This window comes from Zonotrichia leucophrys, chromosome 3 (genome assembly GCF_028769735.1).
Source record: "Zonotrichia leucophrys gambelii isolate GWCS_2022_RI chromosome 3, RI_Zleu_2.0, whole genome shotgun sequence".
NCBI lineage: Eukaryota > Metazoa > Chordata > Aves > Passeriformes > Passerellidae > Zonotrichia > Zonotrichia leucophrys.
Genome location: NC_088172.1, coordinates 66,496,155 through 66,515,271, shown reverse-complemented (window position 1 = coordinate 66,515,271; position 19,117 = coordinate 66,496,155). Strand labels below are relative to the sequence as shown.

The 19,117-nt window shown below is 37.5% G+C and overlaps 1 protein-coding gene across 22 annotated transcripts in view; it reads left to right on the top strand.

Moving 5' to 3' along the window:
• AFDN (afadin, adherens junction formation factor) overlaps window positions 1-19,117 on the top strand; it is a 116,942-nt gene that overhangs the window by 19,144 nt on the left and 78,681 nt on the right. For 14 of the 22 annotated variants that reach the window (XM_064708631.1, XM_064708635.1, XM_064708625.1 and 11 more), the window contains exons 2-5: window positions 14,802-14,997; window positions 16,521-16,636; window positions 18,145-18,308; window positions 18,778-18,938. In XM_064708631.1, the coding sequence (XP_064564701.1) occupies window positions 14,802-14,997; window positions 16,521-16,636; window positions 18,145-18,308; window positions 18,778-18,938 (637 nt within the window). The remainder of the gene's footprint in view (window positions 1-14,801; window positions 14,998-16,520; window positions 16,637-18,144; window positions 18,309-18,777; window positions 18,939-19,117) is intronic. The other 8 variants (XM_064708632.1, XM_064708638.1, XM_064708634.1 and 5 more) reach the window with 1 other exon arrangement.

Here is a 19,117-nt window from a genome sequence, read left to right as displayed (position 1 = left end):
ACTGCCTAGGTTACGACAACATGAAGTCTTAAGGGTGAGCAAACTCTGGAAGGGAGCTGTTGAGTTGGATTCTCTAATATCTGTAATCATCTGCTCTCTCAGTTCTAGGAATGAAGCTGCTACCTAGAGTAAGCAATGTACAAATACAGAATTGCACTGTTTATTTTCAAGTTCCTTATTCCAGACTAGGGTGGGTAGGAAGGGCGAGGAAGAAAGTAGTAATGTGAAGGATGCCTATGTGATGATTAAGTATTCAGCTTTTCAGTTGTCTTTTTGTTGTTTCTATCTCCTCCCAGCTCCACACACCCAGTCTTGTAACTGATGATGTGACTGACCTGCCCTCTGAAACTTCCTCACTCTTCTGTAAGCAGGCGGTGGCAACCTTTTGTGAAACAAAGAGCGAGGCACTGCGAAATGAGGGGGCAGTATTAGTCTGCTTGCTGACCTACCAGACTAGATTTGTTCTGATGCTAAAATGAGAAGTGAGCAAGCAATTCTTGACTGCTTCAAATTTTGGGAACTTAATCAATTGAATGATTCCCATACTTGCCTTTCAACCCCTCATCAAGTCTAAAAGTGAGGCTAGATTTCTGCATTACCTTATATCACAACAGAATGATAATTTAAGATGTCTTATATAATTTTAAAGAAGTAATGATATATTAGTGTTTACGACTGGGAAAAGAGCTGCCTTGCTACTTTTTGAGAATCATATTTTTTCATAAAACATGAGTAGTCTTGCACAGAACACTTACTCTAATGAGAGACTCAGCTCCAAAATATTTGAGAGGTTATGATAACAATTATAATTCAAACTATTTTTTGAACTGGGGTATGTGTATCTCGACTATTGTTTGAAAAACTGTTGGTGGTTTCTGACTGAATTCCTTCTGACAGAAAATCGCTGGAGTTGGTCTTTATGCTACTACCACAAGATACCTTTCTCTAGATTATTTCTGCTGTTATGAAGAGAACTGCAAAGGAAATGAGGAGCTTCCTATGTAATCAACTGGTCAGCTGCTGTTTCCTCTATCGGGAATAGTGTTGGAGATTACTCACAGTCGCTGTGTTTGCATTGTTGTCCTGAGCATGGAATAAGAGACTGTGAAGCAGTAGGAAAAAAGGGAAATACAGTGGCCCTGCAGTTATGGAATACTGCAGTTACAGAAAGAAAGTGGCTTTTTACACCCATAGTTCTCCCAAGCACTCAAAAGCTTCTCTGTTTTAATGACTGGTGGCACAATGAAACGTTACCTTTAGCAGATCTAAGTGAGCTTTTTAAACATGTGTAGCCCACCCTGTCTCTGAACTGACTTTGTTAATTGTCTGCTTTTTAAAGTCTCATTGCCTTTTAATAATTTTGTTTCCTCTCCTCCTCTGGCTTGTTTTGTTGGAATGGTGCTACTGTGGTCTCTGTAGGACTTTGGAGACTGTAAAAACTGCCAGTGTTTGTGTGCAGACAACGTCTGATGCAGCAGTGTTTTGTGAAAGATCTCTTGGCATTGCTGAGTAATTCCTGTACCATTTGTGTCATTCCTGCTTGAGCTGAACCCTTGCCTTTTTATGCTCAGGACATGTAAAAAAATTTGGAGGCTAGAGTTAGAAGCTGGTGATTTGAGCTCTAATGGACTTTGCACTTGATGGCTCCTGATGTTTCGAGAAAATACTTTTTACAATAGAAAATAATGCCACATTGGTATTTGATACCTTTAGTTACTTTTAGTTGAAGCAGTAGAGAACTATGTATATTTGTGTGTAGTGCTACTCATAGGTGAGAGTTGCTATGTCCTCTAGTAGTAAAACAAAACCATGACTAAAGTTCTCCTCAGTTAAATGGCTAAATAATTGAATTACAGTCTGATTTTATTTTAATAGCCTTTTTTAGGTCTATTATAGTGAGTTTCAAATACTGTATTACTTTCATAGTGTTTTGTTTGTTCATCCTTAGGCAAGTGAAATAGATGTTTAGACAGGGATGATGAAATTTCTGCATTCCCACAGATAACCAGTTTATTTCCACTGTGGAAGCCAGCCTCTATCATACAGCTGATTGCTTGGATTTCTGGATCTGCAGAAGCATTCCTTGCCTCTGTAAACTACTGCTGTTGGTTTTATTTTGGGTGCCAAAGCTACCCAAGGGAAAAGTTCGTGGGTGAGGTTTCATACTTATAGCTGAAGCTGGTAAAATGGCTTTCTAGCTGCAAGAGAGTGCTCCCTTCACCCCTTCTTCAATTGAACAGGTTTGTTTGGGTTTTTTAATCCCTCCTTTATGCTGGCTTTTGGTTTTATGTGACTCCATGGTGAAGCTCTTAGGGAAGCTGAGAGACTAGGATTAGTTCTTGTTGGGCTTTTCTCTCTCAGCTGGCTTATTAGAGTTCACCTAAATGCTTGTGTTGAAACAATTATAGTGACACACAGCTGGAGTGGGGGTAGAAAGGGTTGAGGAAAGCCCCTTCCAATGGAAATGTTAGTTGCCATTGGATTAGCTTAATGTCATATTTTCCCTTGCTGTCACAAGCAGGATTTACAGAGTAATTTTTCTCTTGAGATGGCCATCCAGTAATCAACAGTCAGGGACTTTTTGGGGAAATTTATTTCTACATCTATGTGACTAATGCCTTCCGTGTTCTGTAATAATAATAATAATAATAATATAGAAGATACATAAAAGAAGAAAGTATTCATGTATAGAGATTTTCTTGTTAGATAAGCCTGTTTAGAGAGTAGGACCTTTCAGCCAATGAACTTGCTTCCAGTCTGGCAAAACAGACGCTGTTGTAGATTGGGAGCAAACGTGGAACCCCACTGGGGAAAAGGAAGTTGGTGGTAATTGGAATGTAAAATCCTTCTTCAGTGAGATGGGTGCCAGCTCAAGTACAAAACATTGAAGTGTATTGTTGTCTTGATAGCTACGTGGTATCTTCTCTTTCAAACCTAAAAGTAAACAGAGCATTGAAGGAGTAAAATCAGGAGCAAGGTAATGTTTTTGGTTGTGCAGGTGCCTTAGGAATAAACTTTTTTATATGGTGGGGAGTGCTTTGAGCTAGCTTTTGTGTTGGAATGGAGGATTTTGTGGTATGAGAACAGTCAAAAGAAAACATCACAAAACAGGGAGTACAAAACCACTGTCAGTATGAAGATATTGTATATGGTGTTTCTGCAGAGAAAGCCCTTTTTTAGCTGTCAGCAGTTGTTTTTAAATGCAACTAACTGAGGCTGAATGTCATTCATGAAGCACAGTGCTTGATGAAATTGTTGCCAAAGATTATACAACAGGTTTAAGTAGGATTTGCAGAGAGAAGGCTATCAACAGATGAATTTTACCAAACTATTAGAATTACTGGATGGATTTTCCACAAACTGTCTGTGGCCTTGGTAGTCCAACATGAAGATAACCAACATTAAGATAACTAATGACGTTAAAAAACTGCTTTGTAAGTTTTAAGAAATTATCTGATTCCTTTAAATATAAAAATGAGGCTTCCTGGAGGAGTTTTTGAGTGACTGAATTAAAAAAACCCCAAACAAACAAAACCACAACTCTTTTTGGGACATTCTCCCGTTTGGAAGCTGTAATGTCAACCCTGTGTTTTCTTTTTAGTATTCAAGTTAATGCTTTCTAATGTTGAAAACTGTGTGGCAATTTCATGTGTTAATTTGAAATGTGTTTGGTTGTAGTGAATGAATATCTTTTTTTTCTGAATGTGTGGTAGAAGTAACCAGAAGGATGTCTTAGCTCGTGTATGTGTATGTTTGCCCTAGACAAAGCTGCATATAAAAGCAGAGAGGTTGTGTGTCTTTGGCTATGGCACAGATCATCTCAGTAATTTCAGTCATCAGTGCAGATTTTCAGTTTGGGGTTTTTTTCAGAGCTGTTTTTGTAGCCATACTCCGTAGTCTGAAGTGTGGCTGATTTGCCCTTAAAAAGCAAAGGGGAAAGTATTTTAGGTAGGGAAGAAAAACAGTAGTAGTTCAAAAAGAGATCCTTTGCCCCATTTCTCTAGAATTTGTTACAGTAAAATTGCATTTAGTGGTACATTTTGATGTTATAGTATTACTTAAAACCCGATTGACTAATGTAATTTACTTGGGAAATAACTTTTTGAAATCTACTCAGAGGTTGTATTTAAATCAGAATGTTGAGTTTTGAGGTTTGGGCTATTTTTATTTTTTTTCATGCAGATTCTGGGCTGCAGTTTGTCTGCTTCAGGAGAATCAGGTGCTTGTTTTTTCTGTTCAGCTTGTTAGCATTCCTACTTCAAACTCCTGACTAATTAGCCTGGGTGCCAAAGCTCCTCCATCCAGTGTATCAGATAGCACCAGCGTCTTTCTAGTTCAGACAGTGTAGCTGGATGTCTTAACCCTGTGCGGTGCTGATTCCAGCTCATCCCACAGGAATGAAAAGCCAGGCTAACACATTCAAGTTTATCAGTACTGAGTAGAACTTGGCTCAAACTTTACTGGCTGTGTCAGCATAGATACATGGCATGACCCTTGTTGCATTATGTAAAATTGATTCTGTTTTTATAGTTTCCTTTGATAGCCTCATCATACTAAAGCCTGATACTAAAATAGTAAAAATGCAGTGCTAATTACAAGAAATTAATCCAGACAGTGGTTCATTTAAAGGATTGTTGGTGTCGGGGTTTTTTTGTCCTGTAGTGAGAGTTTATTTATATCATTTCCTATATAAATATAGAGGTTATACTGAAAGCAAATAAATATGAATGTTTTGTCAAGTGAATGTGAGGTGGTTGAAGTGGGCATGGTTTCTGAGCTGCTCTACGTATTTGCTCATGACAGCTTATCAATGGGCACCAGCTTGTCAAATCTGGGTTTTATTTGGTCTGTTGGTTCTTTGATTGAATCTTCAGCCTATGTCAGGAGTGTGAAGTTGCCACTGTAAGAGGTCAGAAACAGACAAGAAATTTGATTTAGTTTGTACTAACTAGTATATGTACTTCTGGTCACTAGAGAATCTGTATGGGAGGGAAATGTTAAGAGTAATTTTATTTGTGCTATCTATAATAAAACTGTGATCAGCTTTCAGAAGACAGCCAGGCTTCATGAGTTTGATTGCTGGTGGAAATGTTTTTTTCCTGTAGTGCAGCTTTCTGCTGTAAGTAGATTGACATTTCTGTTAGAAATACTGAGTTTTCACTCAAAAAGAAGTATCTTTTCAGCTTTTAGTAGTTTCACAGATGAATTTGCCAACTACTTGTATTGTTATTTTTTATGGTTTTAAGACTGTTCCTAAGACATTCCTGTATCAGGAATGAGGAAATCAGAATTACAGTTTTTCAGAGGAAAAACTGTAATCTTTTTAAGCTGTAGAGAAATTATCATGTAACTCTGGAATCTAACAGTTTGTATGCCTGTTATAGAAATAGCCTTAACATTACAATGTTCTAAATTTTACTTTGTGACTGTAGAAAATAATTTATCTAAATGCCATGTGATTGTGGACTAAGTCTTTAAAATATCTGAGAGATTTGCCATTCCTGTAACAAACTGCAGTTTCCACTCAGCTCATCAGGACTGCCGGTCTCTCTCTGCTGGGCTGCTGCATTTCTGCTGCCTTCTTTGGTCTGGTGCTTATCTGACTGTGCCAAGGCTCCCGGCCCAGCCAGCGGAGCCTGAGACAAAAAGCAGTGAGAGCCCGCTGGCTTATCGTGCTGCAGGCAGGTACGGGCTGGTGCTGGGACACAAGTGGGAATGAAGTGTCCAGCTTGGCAGAGGTTGCTGTTTCATGGTTCCTTCAAGCTGACACAAGGTGCCAGCAGAGGAGTTTCCCTCAGCTGCTGGCTCTGACAATTTCCTGCACACTGAATGAAGGGAAGGGAAATATCTTCCGAGGTAACCTTATTCATGTTGCTGTACAGCTGCAGGATGCTGGTGCCTGGCATGAGAGGGGAGGTGGGAGTGAGTGTGTCAGTATGAGGAAGTGCTTTCTGCAGCACTGGAGTTTCTGTTGCTGACTGTGTGTCTGCGCTTTTAATGTTAAAGTGAGTAAGGGCAGTCTTTTTTGTGGCCTGATTGATGTCTGAGGATATTTTAAATACAGGGATTGCAGCTCTGCAAGTAGCAATGACAGTGAAAAATCAGACTTCTAGTGCCTGAACTTTCATTTTCACCCTTCAATTTTCCTGTTGTATTTTGGTTTGAGGTGGGTGTAATAACCTGTTTCTTTTCCTCTAAATGGAACTGTTCTAAAAAAACAGTTTTTAACACAGTAAATAGTATGAAGAACTTTGATTTATTTCAGTGGGTTTTTAAGATGCATCTGAAAAGTGTTACAGGGGGTTGTCTGTACTTTTAATTCTTCTCGAAGTTTTCTGGTGTTGCTCCTTAGCAATTGTCTTAGTTGCACAACAGGTTGTAAATAAATAGTAGAAAGGTAAGCAATATTTTATTTGAGGCCCATTGCTCTTTGTTATTTTTCCTCTTTTAAATATGTCATGTTAATTCAAAAGAGGCTTTGTTTGGTTTTGACTTGCTTTTTACGTGGTTTCAGGTGTGATTGTGCTCTGCCTGTACCTCTCTCCTGTTGTTGGAGACCTTCAGGGTATTTTGATACACAGATGTACATCAATCACTTTTCTGTTTCCTTAATGTCACATCACTGCCTTCAAACAATTTTCCTAATCATAATAATAATAATAACAACTTTCTTAACAAGCTTTTGTGGGGTATATTTTTTTCAGAGTATGTGTTGACAGTTGCTGCAAGGCCCTCAGTATAAGAGTGTTGGGAGAGTCTCTATATGATACCAGCATTAATATAGTTTGTAACTGGTGATATGTTTTAACTTGGGGATATGATTTAATCTTCTGTAGCTTTATTTTTATTTTGAATGTAATCAGGCTGATGAATGATTAAATAGTTACCAAGCTGTTGGTAGTGCTTATTGTTGAAAACATTTTTTTATTTGATTTCTTCAGTTGGCTGCAGGTTTCATTTTGTACAAAGAACAGATATGGGTGTGCTCTGGTTGATTGTGTAAATGCTGTCCACCGCAGCTTAACAAAGCACACCCTGCAGGGGGCAGGCAGCAGCTGTGTTGCAAGTGCTGTGCTGATTTTGCTGATCAGTACTGCTGGTTTGAAAGTTAAGGATTGGGAGGTAATGTCTGTCATGCTTTTGAGGAGCGCCCTTGGCAAATTTTTAAATTTTTAATGAAAAGCTGCTTTTCGACTCATAAATCTTATGTGAAGACAGTTCATGTTGCTTGTGTAATAATATCTTGTAAAAGGCTATGACAACTTTGGTGTATTCAGAATGAAGTAGGGTTGATGGCACCACAGAATGTGGCTCTGGTAAAAGACTACTCTGGAAACACCTGGTTTTGTTTTATTTTTAAGTCAGTAGGAGCCGCTTCATCTACCTGGTGTAGATGGGTCTCTTTTGAAATTTAATTTTTTGATCTGTGAGATGTAAGTTAGCAGGAAAATATTGAAAATTACAATAGTGTTTGTTTAATCCCAAGAGTTTTTGTGTTAATTAGTCTTGCTGTTGGGGACAGATAAGCAACAGGAAGCAGGGACAATGCATATAAAGTATACAGTAAAATATCTACATGTGTGATAATTCAGGGTTCATATGGGCATTAAAGCTGCATTTATGAAATTTAGTCCTTTTGTACTGGATGTGATAATTATAGACTTGAATTTTGGCCTTAGTTTAAGATTTTGTGTACTGTTTGTTTTACAGTGCAGTGGCTTTTGCATTGACTTCATTGCATTACATTTATATTGTGAAAGTGTTTGTTGTATCTCTTATCTTTTGGTTTTGAGGTTTTGTTTCAAAATGTAGTGGGGTTGGTTCATAAGATGCAATTTTCCTCAGGAAAATAAAGAGGAGGTTTCACTTAGTTATAATCTTCGTGTTGTGGGTTATTGGTAATTCTCTCTGACAGAAAGGTCAGCTGTTGGTCCTGCTTCTGTGAACATTACAGTGTCCAAAGTGTGGCAGAATGAGTCATTCTATAGTGGAAAGTCTTTGTTGATCCAGGTGTCAGAGGTTTGGAAGAGGAAGTAAAGCTGATGAAAATTATTTTTTTATAGGAGCTGTTTTTTCATCTGTATTGTCCTTCCTTTCTTCTGTTAGATTAAATGTAGTCTTTTATCATGAAGCTGCCCTTTTTGAACTTAACTCAAAAACTGTAGCTTAACAAGAACATTGTGTTTCTTTTTTACACAAGAAACAGTTTATAACAGTTACCAGGATTTTAAAAAAACCACCCCAACTATTTGAAATTCCTTTTTAATAGTATTGTCTGTCCTCAAGTTTCAAGTTGGGTCATTATTGGAATTGAGTGCTAGAATTGGGAATGAGTGCTAGAAACCTCACCCTCATGTAATTTCACAGTGCTTATTGCCTTACTGATTTAAATGGGTTTTAAAATATCATAGAACTTTTTTTTTTAAATATTCTTGTACTCGTTAGAATTCCACAGATTTGTTGCGTACATATGGCTTTTGGAGAGGCAAAGGAAGCAATTCCATTTTACTGTGAAGACTGACAACAGGTCAGATACAAAGGCACTTATATGAATGTTTCAGAATATTCTGCAGTGGTAATACTGTTGTTATGCTGACCTGTTCTATCAATATTGTGACCCGAATTCATTTGAAAGCAACTTATATGTGCTTTAATTCTGCTTTTTGCACTGTGGATTTGTTTTATTGTTATTTATATTCTATTAGCAAAACTCCTGAGCAGCAAGCACATGTACCTGAATAGTAATTGCAGCTTAGTTCTCTGTAGATTTTTGCTTGCAGAATTTGAATGGGGCACGAAGAAAGATGTGATGTTCTTAGTACTGGATTTCGGTATTTTCTAGATGCAGTCATGCAGAATGTGCTTGCGAGGCAAACGGTGTTATCAATGCAGCTGAAAGAGATCAAAGCCTCTTGGAGGGGGTGCAGATGAGGATTTCTGAAGGGAAGCTTGTATATTCTCTGCTGCTCCAGAGACTGAATAGTTTACAGAATGGGTAATGTGTAATAATCTTTAAGTATTGAAGTATGTAGTGTTTTGTGATGCATACAGGTGGGATAGGAGTTTTAACAGCCTATAGCTATTCTTTGCTGGCTTGTGGGAGTAGTGGTTTGATCTCATTCATTGCTGTGCCCTACATATTGTGATGAATACTCTCATTATCTCTGACACTTTAAAGCAGGGGTTTCCTTTCTCATGTGAGCATGGCTGTAGGTTATGGCTCCTGGATATTACTGTTTTGTTTGCAGAAGCTTCTCAGATTCTTCAGGAAGTTCAGGTTTCCCTGCTGCAAGTCCCATTGTGTCACATTGCAGGCTTTTTCTGAGCTTCATGTACAGTGCAGTCTTTTTATCTCTTACTACTTGTTTTCCATAAACCTTCTTGACTACTATATTCTTGTGTAAAAAGCATGGGATGATTGGCAGAAAGAGAGGTTTGGACGTGATTTTTTTTTTTTTGGTGGGGATTTTCTTTGTTTTGGATTGCCAAAGTATTAAACACCTTTGCTTTCCATAATTATTAACACTTTTCACATGTATATATAACCACTCTGTAATTGGAGAGGGGAGCTTGAGATGCTCTTCCCTCCATCCTTTACTTACTTGGATTTCTCTGTAGCATAACTTCAAATGAGTGATCTTGATTATTACTCATTAAAGTAATAATGCTTTACTGCTTTAAAGCAGAAATCCACCCTTGACAGTAAGTAACTGGGAACTAGATTTAAAGATCAAACTGTTTTGAGAAACCAGAGTCACTTTTGTGAAGTCTCATGGAAAAAATTGGAGAGAATTTATATGATAACTTATGCCTCACATCTTCAGTTTTAAGTGTGACTTGGGTGCTCTGTGTGACTGACTTCATTATGTATTAAAGTTTGTTTGCTTCCTGCTTTCGTAGTGCTCCTGGTCATTTAATGATGGTCTGAGGTCCTCAAGGGGAATGTCAGAGGAGAGTGATAGCATGGAGAAGGCAGATGTTTTCTAAGAATGTTTAATGGAAGCTTTTCACAAGATTTTGTAGAATTATGAAGTGGTTTCACTTTATGAAAGTGTTTCAGGTGTTTCATTCTGATGCTTTTGTTTGTTTGTATTTTTGTTTTCTGAAGACACATTTTTGGAACATTTGTTCCATTGGTTTTAAAGCAGTTCCTGCCTGTCATTGACTTTATGCAGAAAGTCATAACTAGGTATCTGAAATGCTTCTATGAACTCTTTCCTTAGTGCCTAATGAAGAGGAGGTGCAGCTTACTTTTGTTTGTAAAACAGGGAAACAATGGTTAACTGGAAACTATTATGTAAGTTGAAACCTTTTGAGTAGGATATGTTTTTGGAAACGACCATAACTTCATTTGATAATAATAAAAAGGAATAATTATGCTTTGTTTTTGAGGAAAGTTGCCTTTATTCTTTGAAAGGCCTAAAAAGCTGACTTTCGCTGTATGATCTCCAAAATATGTTTTGCGGACTAGATGATCAGAATTAAAATTTTGTGAAAATTGACTGTACCTGTGTGGCTGAAGACTGGTCTGTATCCTTGCATTCCTGCATGATCCATGAACTTGTACTGCAGATACACAAAATACCAAATGTGATCGATATTAGATTGCTTAAATTGCTTATCATGCATATAAACTCCTGAGAGGAATTTAGGAGTGTTTATACGCTTAAGCAATCAGTCACTCTTGAAATCCAGAAAACATTTTCATTTCTTTTTGATAAATGACAGTTCTTATCTTCGGAGAAAGATAGAGAGTTTCAAGAGATTTGTAAGTGTTTTGGGGAGATTCCTTTGCTTGCAAGAATATATCAGGGAATAATAGATACAGAAGTATCTACGTGGTTTAGGACAAGCAATTTTTGTTCTTCAGCCTCTTTTCCTGACATGGAAACTGCAGTGAATGTGCCTAGCATTCTTGACAGAGAAATTCAGTTGTGAATGAGTTTGAGGATGAAACACAAAACTCTGAAAAATAAACACTTTAATGCAGAGTTAGAGTGGAGAGTGGAAATTTAAGTGCAGTGCCTGCCTTGTTGTCTGAGTGTGAGTGGTGGCATCTGTTTCTGTGCAGTTGGTATTTATCTGCTAAGCATGTGGCTGCAAAGTTAAATGTGGCTTGAACTGCAGCTATACACACACACAAACACGATATCAAAAAATGATGAAGACTAGAAGGGATCTTTTTGGTCTCCTATTTCCTGATTTTTTTGAAATGTGAAACCAATTTCTTCCATGTCATCAAATACTTTCATTTAAATCTGTAATAGTCCAAGCAATGCCCCAAGGTACAGTTTGGAATGTAATGGAAATAAACATTAAAATGACTTTTATATGGAGAAGTGATAGAAGATTGTGATGCTGTCGTGCAGTTGTTTTTTTTTTTTTTTTTTTTTTAGAAGAAAACTTTGGAAAAAGTAGAGGGGAGGGGACAAGGACATGGTTTGGGGAGACACAGCTTGAGAAGCTGCTGTAGAAGAGATTGGGGGATAATGGACAGTCAGTGCTCACTGCACTCAGTTGTTTTTATATCCAGGTTTTCAAATGCCAATATTAGAAAAACACATTACTTCATTTTGGAAAATAAATACAAAACTTGCTTATACAGACATTGTATCTTTAGAATTCAGAATACACTTTTGTCTCATCTGCTTTGTTAGTACCTGGAGGTAGAAATAAGTTGTAACTTGCGATATTATTGATATTGCTAATATTAACAACAACAACAAACAACATGGTAGTTTAGAAAGCTTCCTGGATTGTTTCTTACATCTTCTCTGAATGGACCTTTGCTCTTCAGTCTGTACTGTGTTGTTAAGAAATCTGCAGATTAAAAGCATGGCTACTTGGCAGTAGAATGTGTCCTCAGTAAAATAATCTGCTCTCCCTAAAAAAAAAACCAAACCAAACAAACAAACAAACAAAAAAACCTTTGAAAAAAAGCTACTTGAATCTTATCTCATTATGTACTCACACAGTACATACTTCATGGAAAAGATTAGGAATGTGCTCATTTTTCTCTTTTAAAATTCTTGCTTCAGCAGTACCTTGAGATGGTGGTGGGGTGAGATGGGGTCTCATTTAGAACATTTATTTCCCTTGTATAAAGGGAAATAAGTGTTCTAAGTGAGACATGATTGTGCTTCATGATACTTCTGCAGAAGGCTTTTGTGTTGTCTTTTGCAACGATCAAACAAGTGGATTGAAACTTAAAATCGATTATAAAAATACTGTGGCCGTTTTGTGAAGCGTCACGGTTAAGGAGTATTGGCAGGAGAGGCAACCATTTAAACCAAATCTTTACAAAAGTGTGCATGGAACGTGGCTTGGAATATTACCTGTGAGAATCCTCTGCTTTCTAGAGATCATGACATGCTTAGATTCTTGCAAAAAGTACAGAATTTCCCAAGCCAGTTGGAGATGCAGCACACCGGCCCTAGGAAGGCTTGGTAAAGCTAAAAGGGGCAAGTAAGTAGCCAAGTGCCTGTGCCTGCTGGGAGTTAAAGATGCTGTGCCGGAGGAAGAGACCAAAAGCATGCCAGCTATCGAGGGAAGTGTGAAAGGAAGCTGGCATGACTGAACATCGGGCAAAGACAATTACTAGAAAGCTGAAGTAGTATCCAAATGAGGAAAATTGTAAGGATGTAAAATCTGATAAGTAGAATATAAAAGCATGAGATGGAAAAAAATATAAAAAATTGAGGAATGCTTTCAAGTCAGCATTTGTTAAGAGAGAAAAAGGCAGGAAAGCGAGTTAGTAGAACTAGAGAATCTTCATCCAATAACTGAAGGAAGTGAGGGATGAGGTAATTTTCTAAGTGGTCTCTAATGGCTCTGTTAGGTGGACACCTTCAGGCCGTTGGATGCAAATGCACTGTGAAATCAGTATTACAAAGGGTGTTCACTGATGTTCTGTGTGAGAAGAAACTGCATTAACTTACAGAATTCATGGACACGTGGTGTTTGTTATAACATCCTGTGGAAAGGTCAGCAGGACTTAGAAGAGAAGCTGTGCTTCAGACCTTTTGGAACTCATGGAAGGAGTTACCAAGGGCACCTGTAAGGGAAGCTCCAATTCTCTATGATAGGTAGGATTTCCAGAAGTCATTTAGTAGCCTTCTGCATGAGAGGGGTAAGTCCTTGTATGGATAATTAGTTAATAATTCGATATATGTAATTAAAGACAAGAAATGAAGTAGTCAGGATACTTTTGAGAGGTGAGTAGTAGCTGTTACAAAAATGTTCACAGCTGAAGAATTATACCCGTGGTCGTATAAACTGCAGTTAAATTCAGAGTGTATGTAGAGGTGGGAGTTAGCTGGAGTGAGGAATGTGGAAACTGTAACTTCTTGCAGGAAGGAACACTGTATTGCTAAGTACAATACATAGTTCTGTGGGAACAGCAGTGCAGGCTCAGAAAGATTAATTCTGTAAATTGTTCAGATAACAACAGAGAATAAAGCACAATTGGCCATTGTCGAGGTCCATGGTGCATTTCATTGGACTGCTGTGTTGGTGTAGGCTTGGGAATATCCTGAGAAGAACAGTTCTTATTTCTGCATGTATCTAGGTGACACAGATGTTTGTCTAAGTGTAGATTATTTGACTTCTTAATTCCTTTTTAAATATTCTTATTTTTTCATTTCTTTTTGCAAAGGTCTTCTGAATGATAGAGTAGCTAAAGTAAATATCTTGATTCTTTGCTGTTCAAAGAAGCATTGTAATGCGTGTCCTGTGATCAGATGTAGTACTGGAAAGGGCTGTGCCTAGCATAAAATCTATCACTGTGCTCAACACCTAAGGATTTGCCTATTTCAAAGCCTCTGGATAGTGAAGACAGGAGCAGTGATTATTAAACTGTAGAGTAAACTTGACAAAGTCAGCTGGAGACTTGAATATCCTTGATTTCCCTTGAATGCAGGGCCCCATGACTGCAAGGGGATTTATGCAAGGGGCAAAAGTTGGCCAGGTGGAGACCACTGGGGAACTAAAATTTGGATTTGGAGTTGTTATTCAGACTGGTAGTGGAGTAGCATAAGCAGACAGTATCCTCCTGAGGTTTGGTGTGCTGCACTAGAGCATAGGCTCCAGTGGCAAAGGAAATCACTTGAGGATGTGAAGTTACAATAGTTTGAACAAATTCCCTTTGCAGTTGTAGTGTAGCCACCTGGCTGACAGCTGCAGTCCCTTTCTTCACCTCGTGTTGGTGCTGAAGCTTTTTTCCCTCACGGAGTGCTTAGGGAGCTGTACCAAAGAGTAACCTTTCTTAAAATAAAAAGTACAAGCAAATCAAATGGTTTAGCTTCCTTAAAAGGCTGCTTCTGGGACAAACAGATGCCACCATGAGACAGGAGTGCATGAAGGGGTGAAAACAGGAGAGAAAAGATGATCCTGTGAGTTCTGTGACAGCAAGCTGTTCTCATGAAGACACGCTGCAGTTCCTTGAGCATGCACTTTTACAGACTTGGCTTGCAGGGGCCTATTCTCAGTTAGTCTTCAGGATGTCTCTAGGCTTTAGAAAAGAGGTTTTATTAATTCTCCTGAATATAGTTGTAAATTTGAATACGTAAAAGATTCAAGTTCAGTATTTTCAATAATAGATAGTCCTTAATTTCTTTTTGCAGGATAGCTTTTCAAGTTTATAGTTTCCTGGCTTTTAATTCTACTGTTATGAAAATTTTGAAAACCAGTGTAATATTTGGAGGTCTGATATTTTCATAATAAATTTGTAACAAATAATAAGAGAACTCTGAACCTTATAAATGTTAGCCAGCACTCAGATTTGTATTTTTATTTCTTTACAGGATCTCGAGTTTCATGGAGTAATGAGATTCTACTTTCAAGACAAAGCAGCTGGAAATTTTGCAACAAAATGTATCCGTGTCTCCAGTACTGCCACAACTCAAGATGTCATAGAAACTCTTGCAGAGAAGTTTCGACCAGACATGCGAATGTTGTCATCCCCTAAATACTCACTTTATGAAGTGCATGTCAGTGGAGGTTTGTATTTGTTCATAAAGTCCTTCCTGCATCCTCACCACCATTATATCTACTCCCAGCCAAAGTATCTTTATATTTGCCATCAGTTTCTGAACCACATGAGACTTGGGTTTTTTATTCTTAAATATGTTGCTATTAATTGTTTTTGGGGAGTGGTTTTCAAAACCTGATTATACATACTAGGCCTGCAGTTAATGTAAAATTTGATTATGATTTGTAACATGCTGTGATTGACTTCCTGTTAGTGTGTTGACATTTGTGAGAGAGTTGCTATTTTTAGGATTAGTAGGTAAAGACTAAATTTATAATGGCAGACTAGGATTGTTAAATTGACCAGTTGAGAGTACACCTTCTGTTCTTTGACATTGTGGGCCTGTGATGGTAATCTTGTAACTCATGTTCTTTTACTGCTGAACTGGGGGAAGTTCAGCTTAATGTTGTTTGAAGCCACTGTTTCTTAAACAGATCCTCTGATGTTACCTGTGGAGAACTTGGATATTTAAATAGTCTTTGGTACTGCTAAAATTTGTCTCTTTCAGATCAGAAGGTGATAGTGTGGGTGGTGGTGGTGGGGACAGATAAAAGAGAAACAATTTTTTGGTTGTGTTTTTTATTTTTGTTCTTAAGAAGTATACACAAGTGCTTGAACAACCTTAAATACTGCATTTGAACGACTGAAAATATTTTTTTTTTCTGCTTTAGATTTCTTTAAAAGTCTGTTAGTGCTGTACCTATAATCAAAATGAAATTGTTTTCTTTGCGGAACAAGTTCCTGATTTTTAAAAGATGATTGAGGCATACAAGGTCAATAGGAGTGTTTCTTACTGAACAAAATAACCACAAAGACATTGTTGTTTTCCTGGGCATGTGTACTGTCTCCTCCTTTTCAAAGGGAAAGTCAAATGGCAAGACTTGCTTAAGTTTTTTAACCACTCTGTCACTTGTTTTTCCATATACTTAAAATAGATGTAATACTCTAAATGAAATTTTGTCTTGGATCTGAATAATTTTGTGGGGGCTTTTGATTTGTTTTATAGTTTAAATTTTGTAATCTTGTTTATTTTTGTGCAGTCTTTTTAGGATAGTATTTTTGGGCTGCAACCAGGCTGTGGTCTACTTTAAAAAGTAAATTTAAAAGTAAATTTAAAACAAGAAAAATGAGTATTTACAAGGCCCAGGATGTTACAAAGTGCTAAGCATTTCAACTCTAAATCTGACTTACCCTCCAGAGTGGTAATGTTGTGTTCCAAGACTTAGTTCTGACAAAGGAGTTGTGTGACTACTTTATGGGGACATTTAGCTTATGTAGATAGATGGAACACTTGGGCTTTTTGCTGGAAAGGAGACATGCAATTAATTCTACATTCCCAAGCTTGCTTTCTGTCCCTGTACTTAAGAGGGAAACATCAACTGATGTGTTCTGTTAAGCAAACCTTTTGGTTTTATTGAAAGCTTAACTTACTTCAAACTATCTTTGCTCTTGAGATACCAAGTAATTGTTTCTGCTTTTCATTTTTTTGAAGAAGAAAGAAGATTAGATGTGGATGAGAAGCCTCTTGTTGTACAGTTAAACTGGAACAAAGATGATCGCGAGGGAAGATTTGTCCTCAAGAATGAAAATGATACACTTCCTCCAAAGGTGAGTCTCTACAGAGCATGCTAGTGCTAACAGCAGTTTTGAAATCTCTGGGGTTTGGTTATATAGGAAAACATAACTTTCACTTTTCCAATTCCTGAAAACAACTGCTGCTCATGACCTTCAATATCTGGAGCAAGTATTTTTAAATACTTGGAAGTGCATCTTTGCGACACAGCTCTTTTGTTATCTTTAGATGGCTGTGACCCATGTAGCTGTCTAGTACTGGAGCATGCCTAGAGAACTTAAAGCTTGCTTTGTTCTATTATGATGACTTGAAAAATACCTCAAATAGTATATGGTGCCGCATACCAGGAGGTAATCCTGTCTCTTGCAAAGCTTTTAATAGGGAGTGCCAGGGGGTGTAAAGAGCTAAAAATTATTACCTCCTTAGGTAACATTCTCTTTCTTGAAAAAAATGATGGAAGACTTTTTCCTTTTGTGCAGGGTTTTTTGATTTGGATTGGTTTTGCTTCTTTGGTTTTTGATTATTTTTTTCTCTTACAATTGCAAAATGAATGAGCTGCCAACATCAGCTGTACAAAAATTTGCTTTAATATTAGCAATTTAAACATTAAATTAGATTAGACTTTGGTTCCTGAAGTCATATAATTATATATATTATATGTAGCTTGTTTGCCTATAGCTATGGAAAACATGCTATTCAGTGTGGGCTATCTTAAGGCGAGTTTTTGATCTTGTGCTGAGCACTAAATTTCCTTTGCTTTTGGAGCTAGAGCTTGTTAATTTTAGAAGTGCTTTGGGTATAGGGATGTGAGCCTGTACTGGGCATTTGACTCCAGGATACATCCATGTTACAGGGCGGAAGGGAAAGTTAATGATGCCTTGCACTACATGTACCAACCCTGCTATTCCTATTAATTGAATTAAGTGATTTGCAATCTTCCTTCTCTATGTTCTTTGCTTCCTGATAGAAATGAGAAAATCTGCATCTTCTTTCTCTCATGCTCTGTAATCTTTACAGAAGGCAAATGAGCCTAGGATTATAGGTATCATGTGTATGCAAGGAGCAGGAATTGAAGATGATGATGCTGGAATGACAACTTGAAAAAATATACCACTGGGGAAAAGTCTTCTGTAATGTTTTTCCTTCTGCAGTTTATCCTTATCTGGTGCTCCAACACAGTTGCCTTGAAAGCAGATTAAGCACAGCACTGTTACAGAGTATTTTTACTCAGAAGCAAAAATTTCTTTTGCAGCTTCAGTTAATCTTTTGAGGCCAAGTAGATAGCAGGCATTATTTATGTAAAAATCTGCAGTTCATTCACTTGGTTGGGTACAATTAGTTCGTACCTTCTTGGGAATGTGACATTATATTTGCCTTCTCTGTGTTTCCCTTGAGAGCATTATTCCCATCGCTGTGTAATGGAGTGTTGGCTTTGGGTCAGTGATACTGTGTCTTAAACAGGTTCATCTGCAAAGTTAAAATCAATGCTAACTTTTCTTTGGATTGAAATTGATGGAAGCTGTTTTAAACTCATTTATTTCAGAAAGCTCAGAGTAATGGGCCTGAAAAACAAGAAAAAGAGGGAGTAATTCAGAATTTCAAGCGAACTCTCTCAAAAAAAGAAAAAAAGGAAAAAAAGAGGCGTGAAAAAGAGGCATTGCGACAAGCGTCAGATAAAGATGACAGACTTCTTCATGGGGATGATATGTAAGTGGCTTTAACTTATTTTTTAAAACTTAAATCATAGTTGTTTTTAAGTGCATTTGCTAAAGAAAGTGTGACATGCAAACACATGCTAACTCAGCTTTCCCATGCTCTGCAGTATTGGAAATCATAATAAAGTTAGTAAAGTAAATCATAATAAAGTTAGTTATGTAAAGTTTCTTTAATGTCTTTCCTCCTGTCCCTGTGTTTAAGAGGTAGAAGACTTCTTGTTTTCTTTAAAAACTAGCAGCTAGTAGTCCTTAAATTTATATCAGGTGAGCATGGGTATATGAACAGCAGTAACTATGTAGTAAAAGTAGCAAAAGTGAAATTCGTGTAGAAACCATCTTACAATAACTTAAATGAGCTCCTGTCTATGAATCCTGTTGCTTTTTTATCCTATGTGAAATAATAAAGATGTTTCTCTTTTAAGCTCTTAATGACATTCTTTTTATTTAAACTAACTTGGCAGTGAGAATTTTCGCCTTGCAGCTGAGGTTTACAAAGATATGCCTGAGACTAGCTTCACTCGCACAATATCCAATCCTGAGGTGGTTATGAAACGGCGACGACAGCAAAAACTAGAGAAGAGAATGCAGGAGTTTCGCAGTTCTGATGGCAGGCCAGACTCAGGTAGTTGAAGTTCTTCTGCTCAAGTTATAAACATTTTACTAAGAGAATATTCTTAAGGCCAGCAACTCCTGTAAATTTGACTTTGGCTTTCTCCACGTTTTTTGCACATGGCTAGTTTATCTGGTGTGTAACTGAACAAAGGGTTTGTGAAGGTAGGATTCCACAGGGGGATGTTCCAT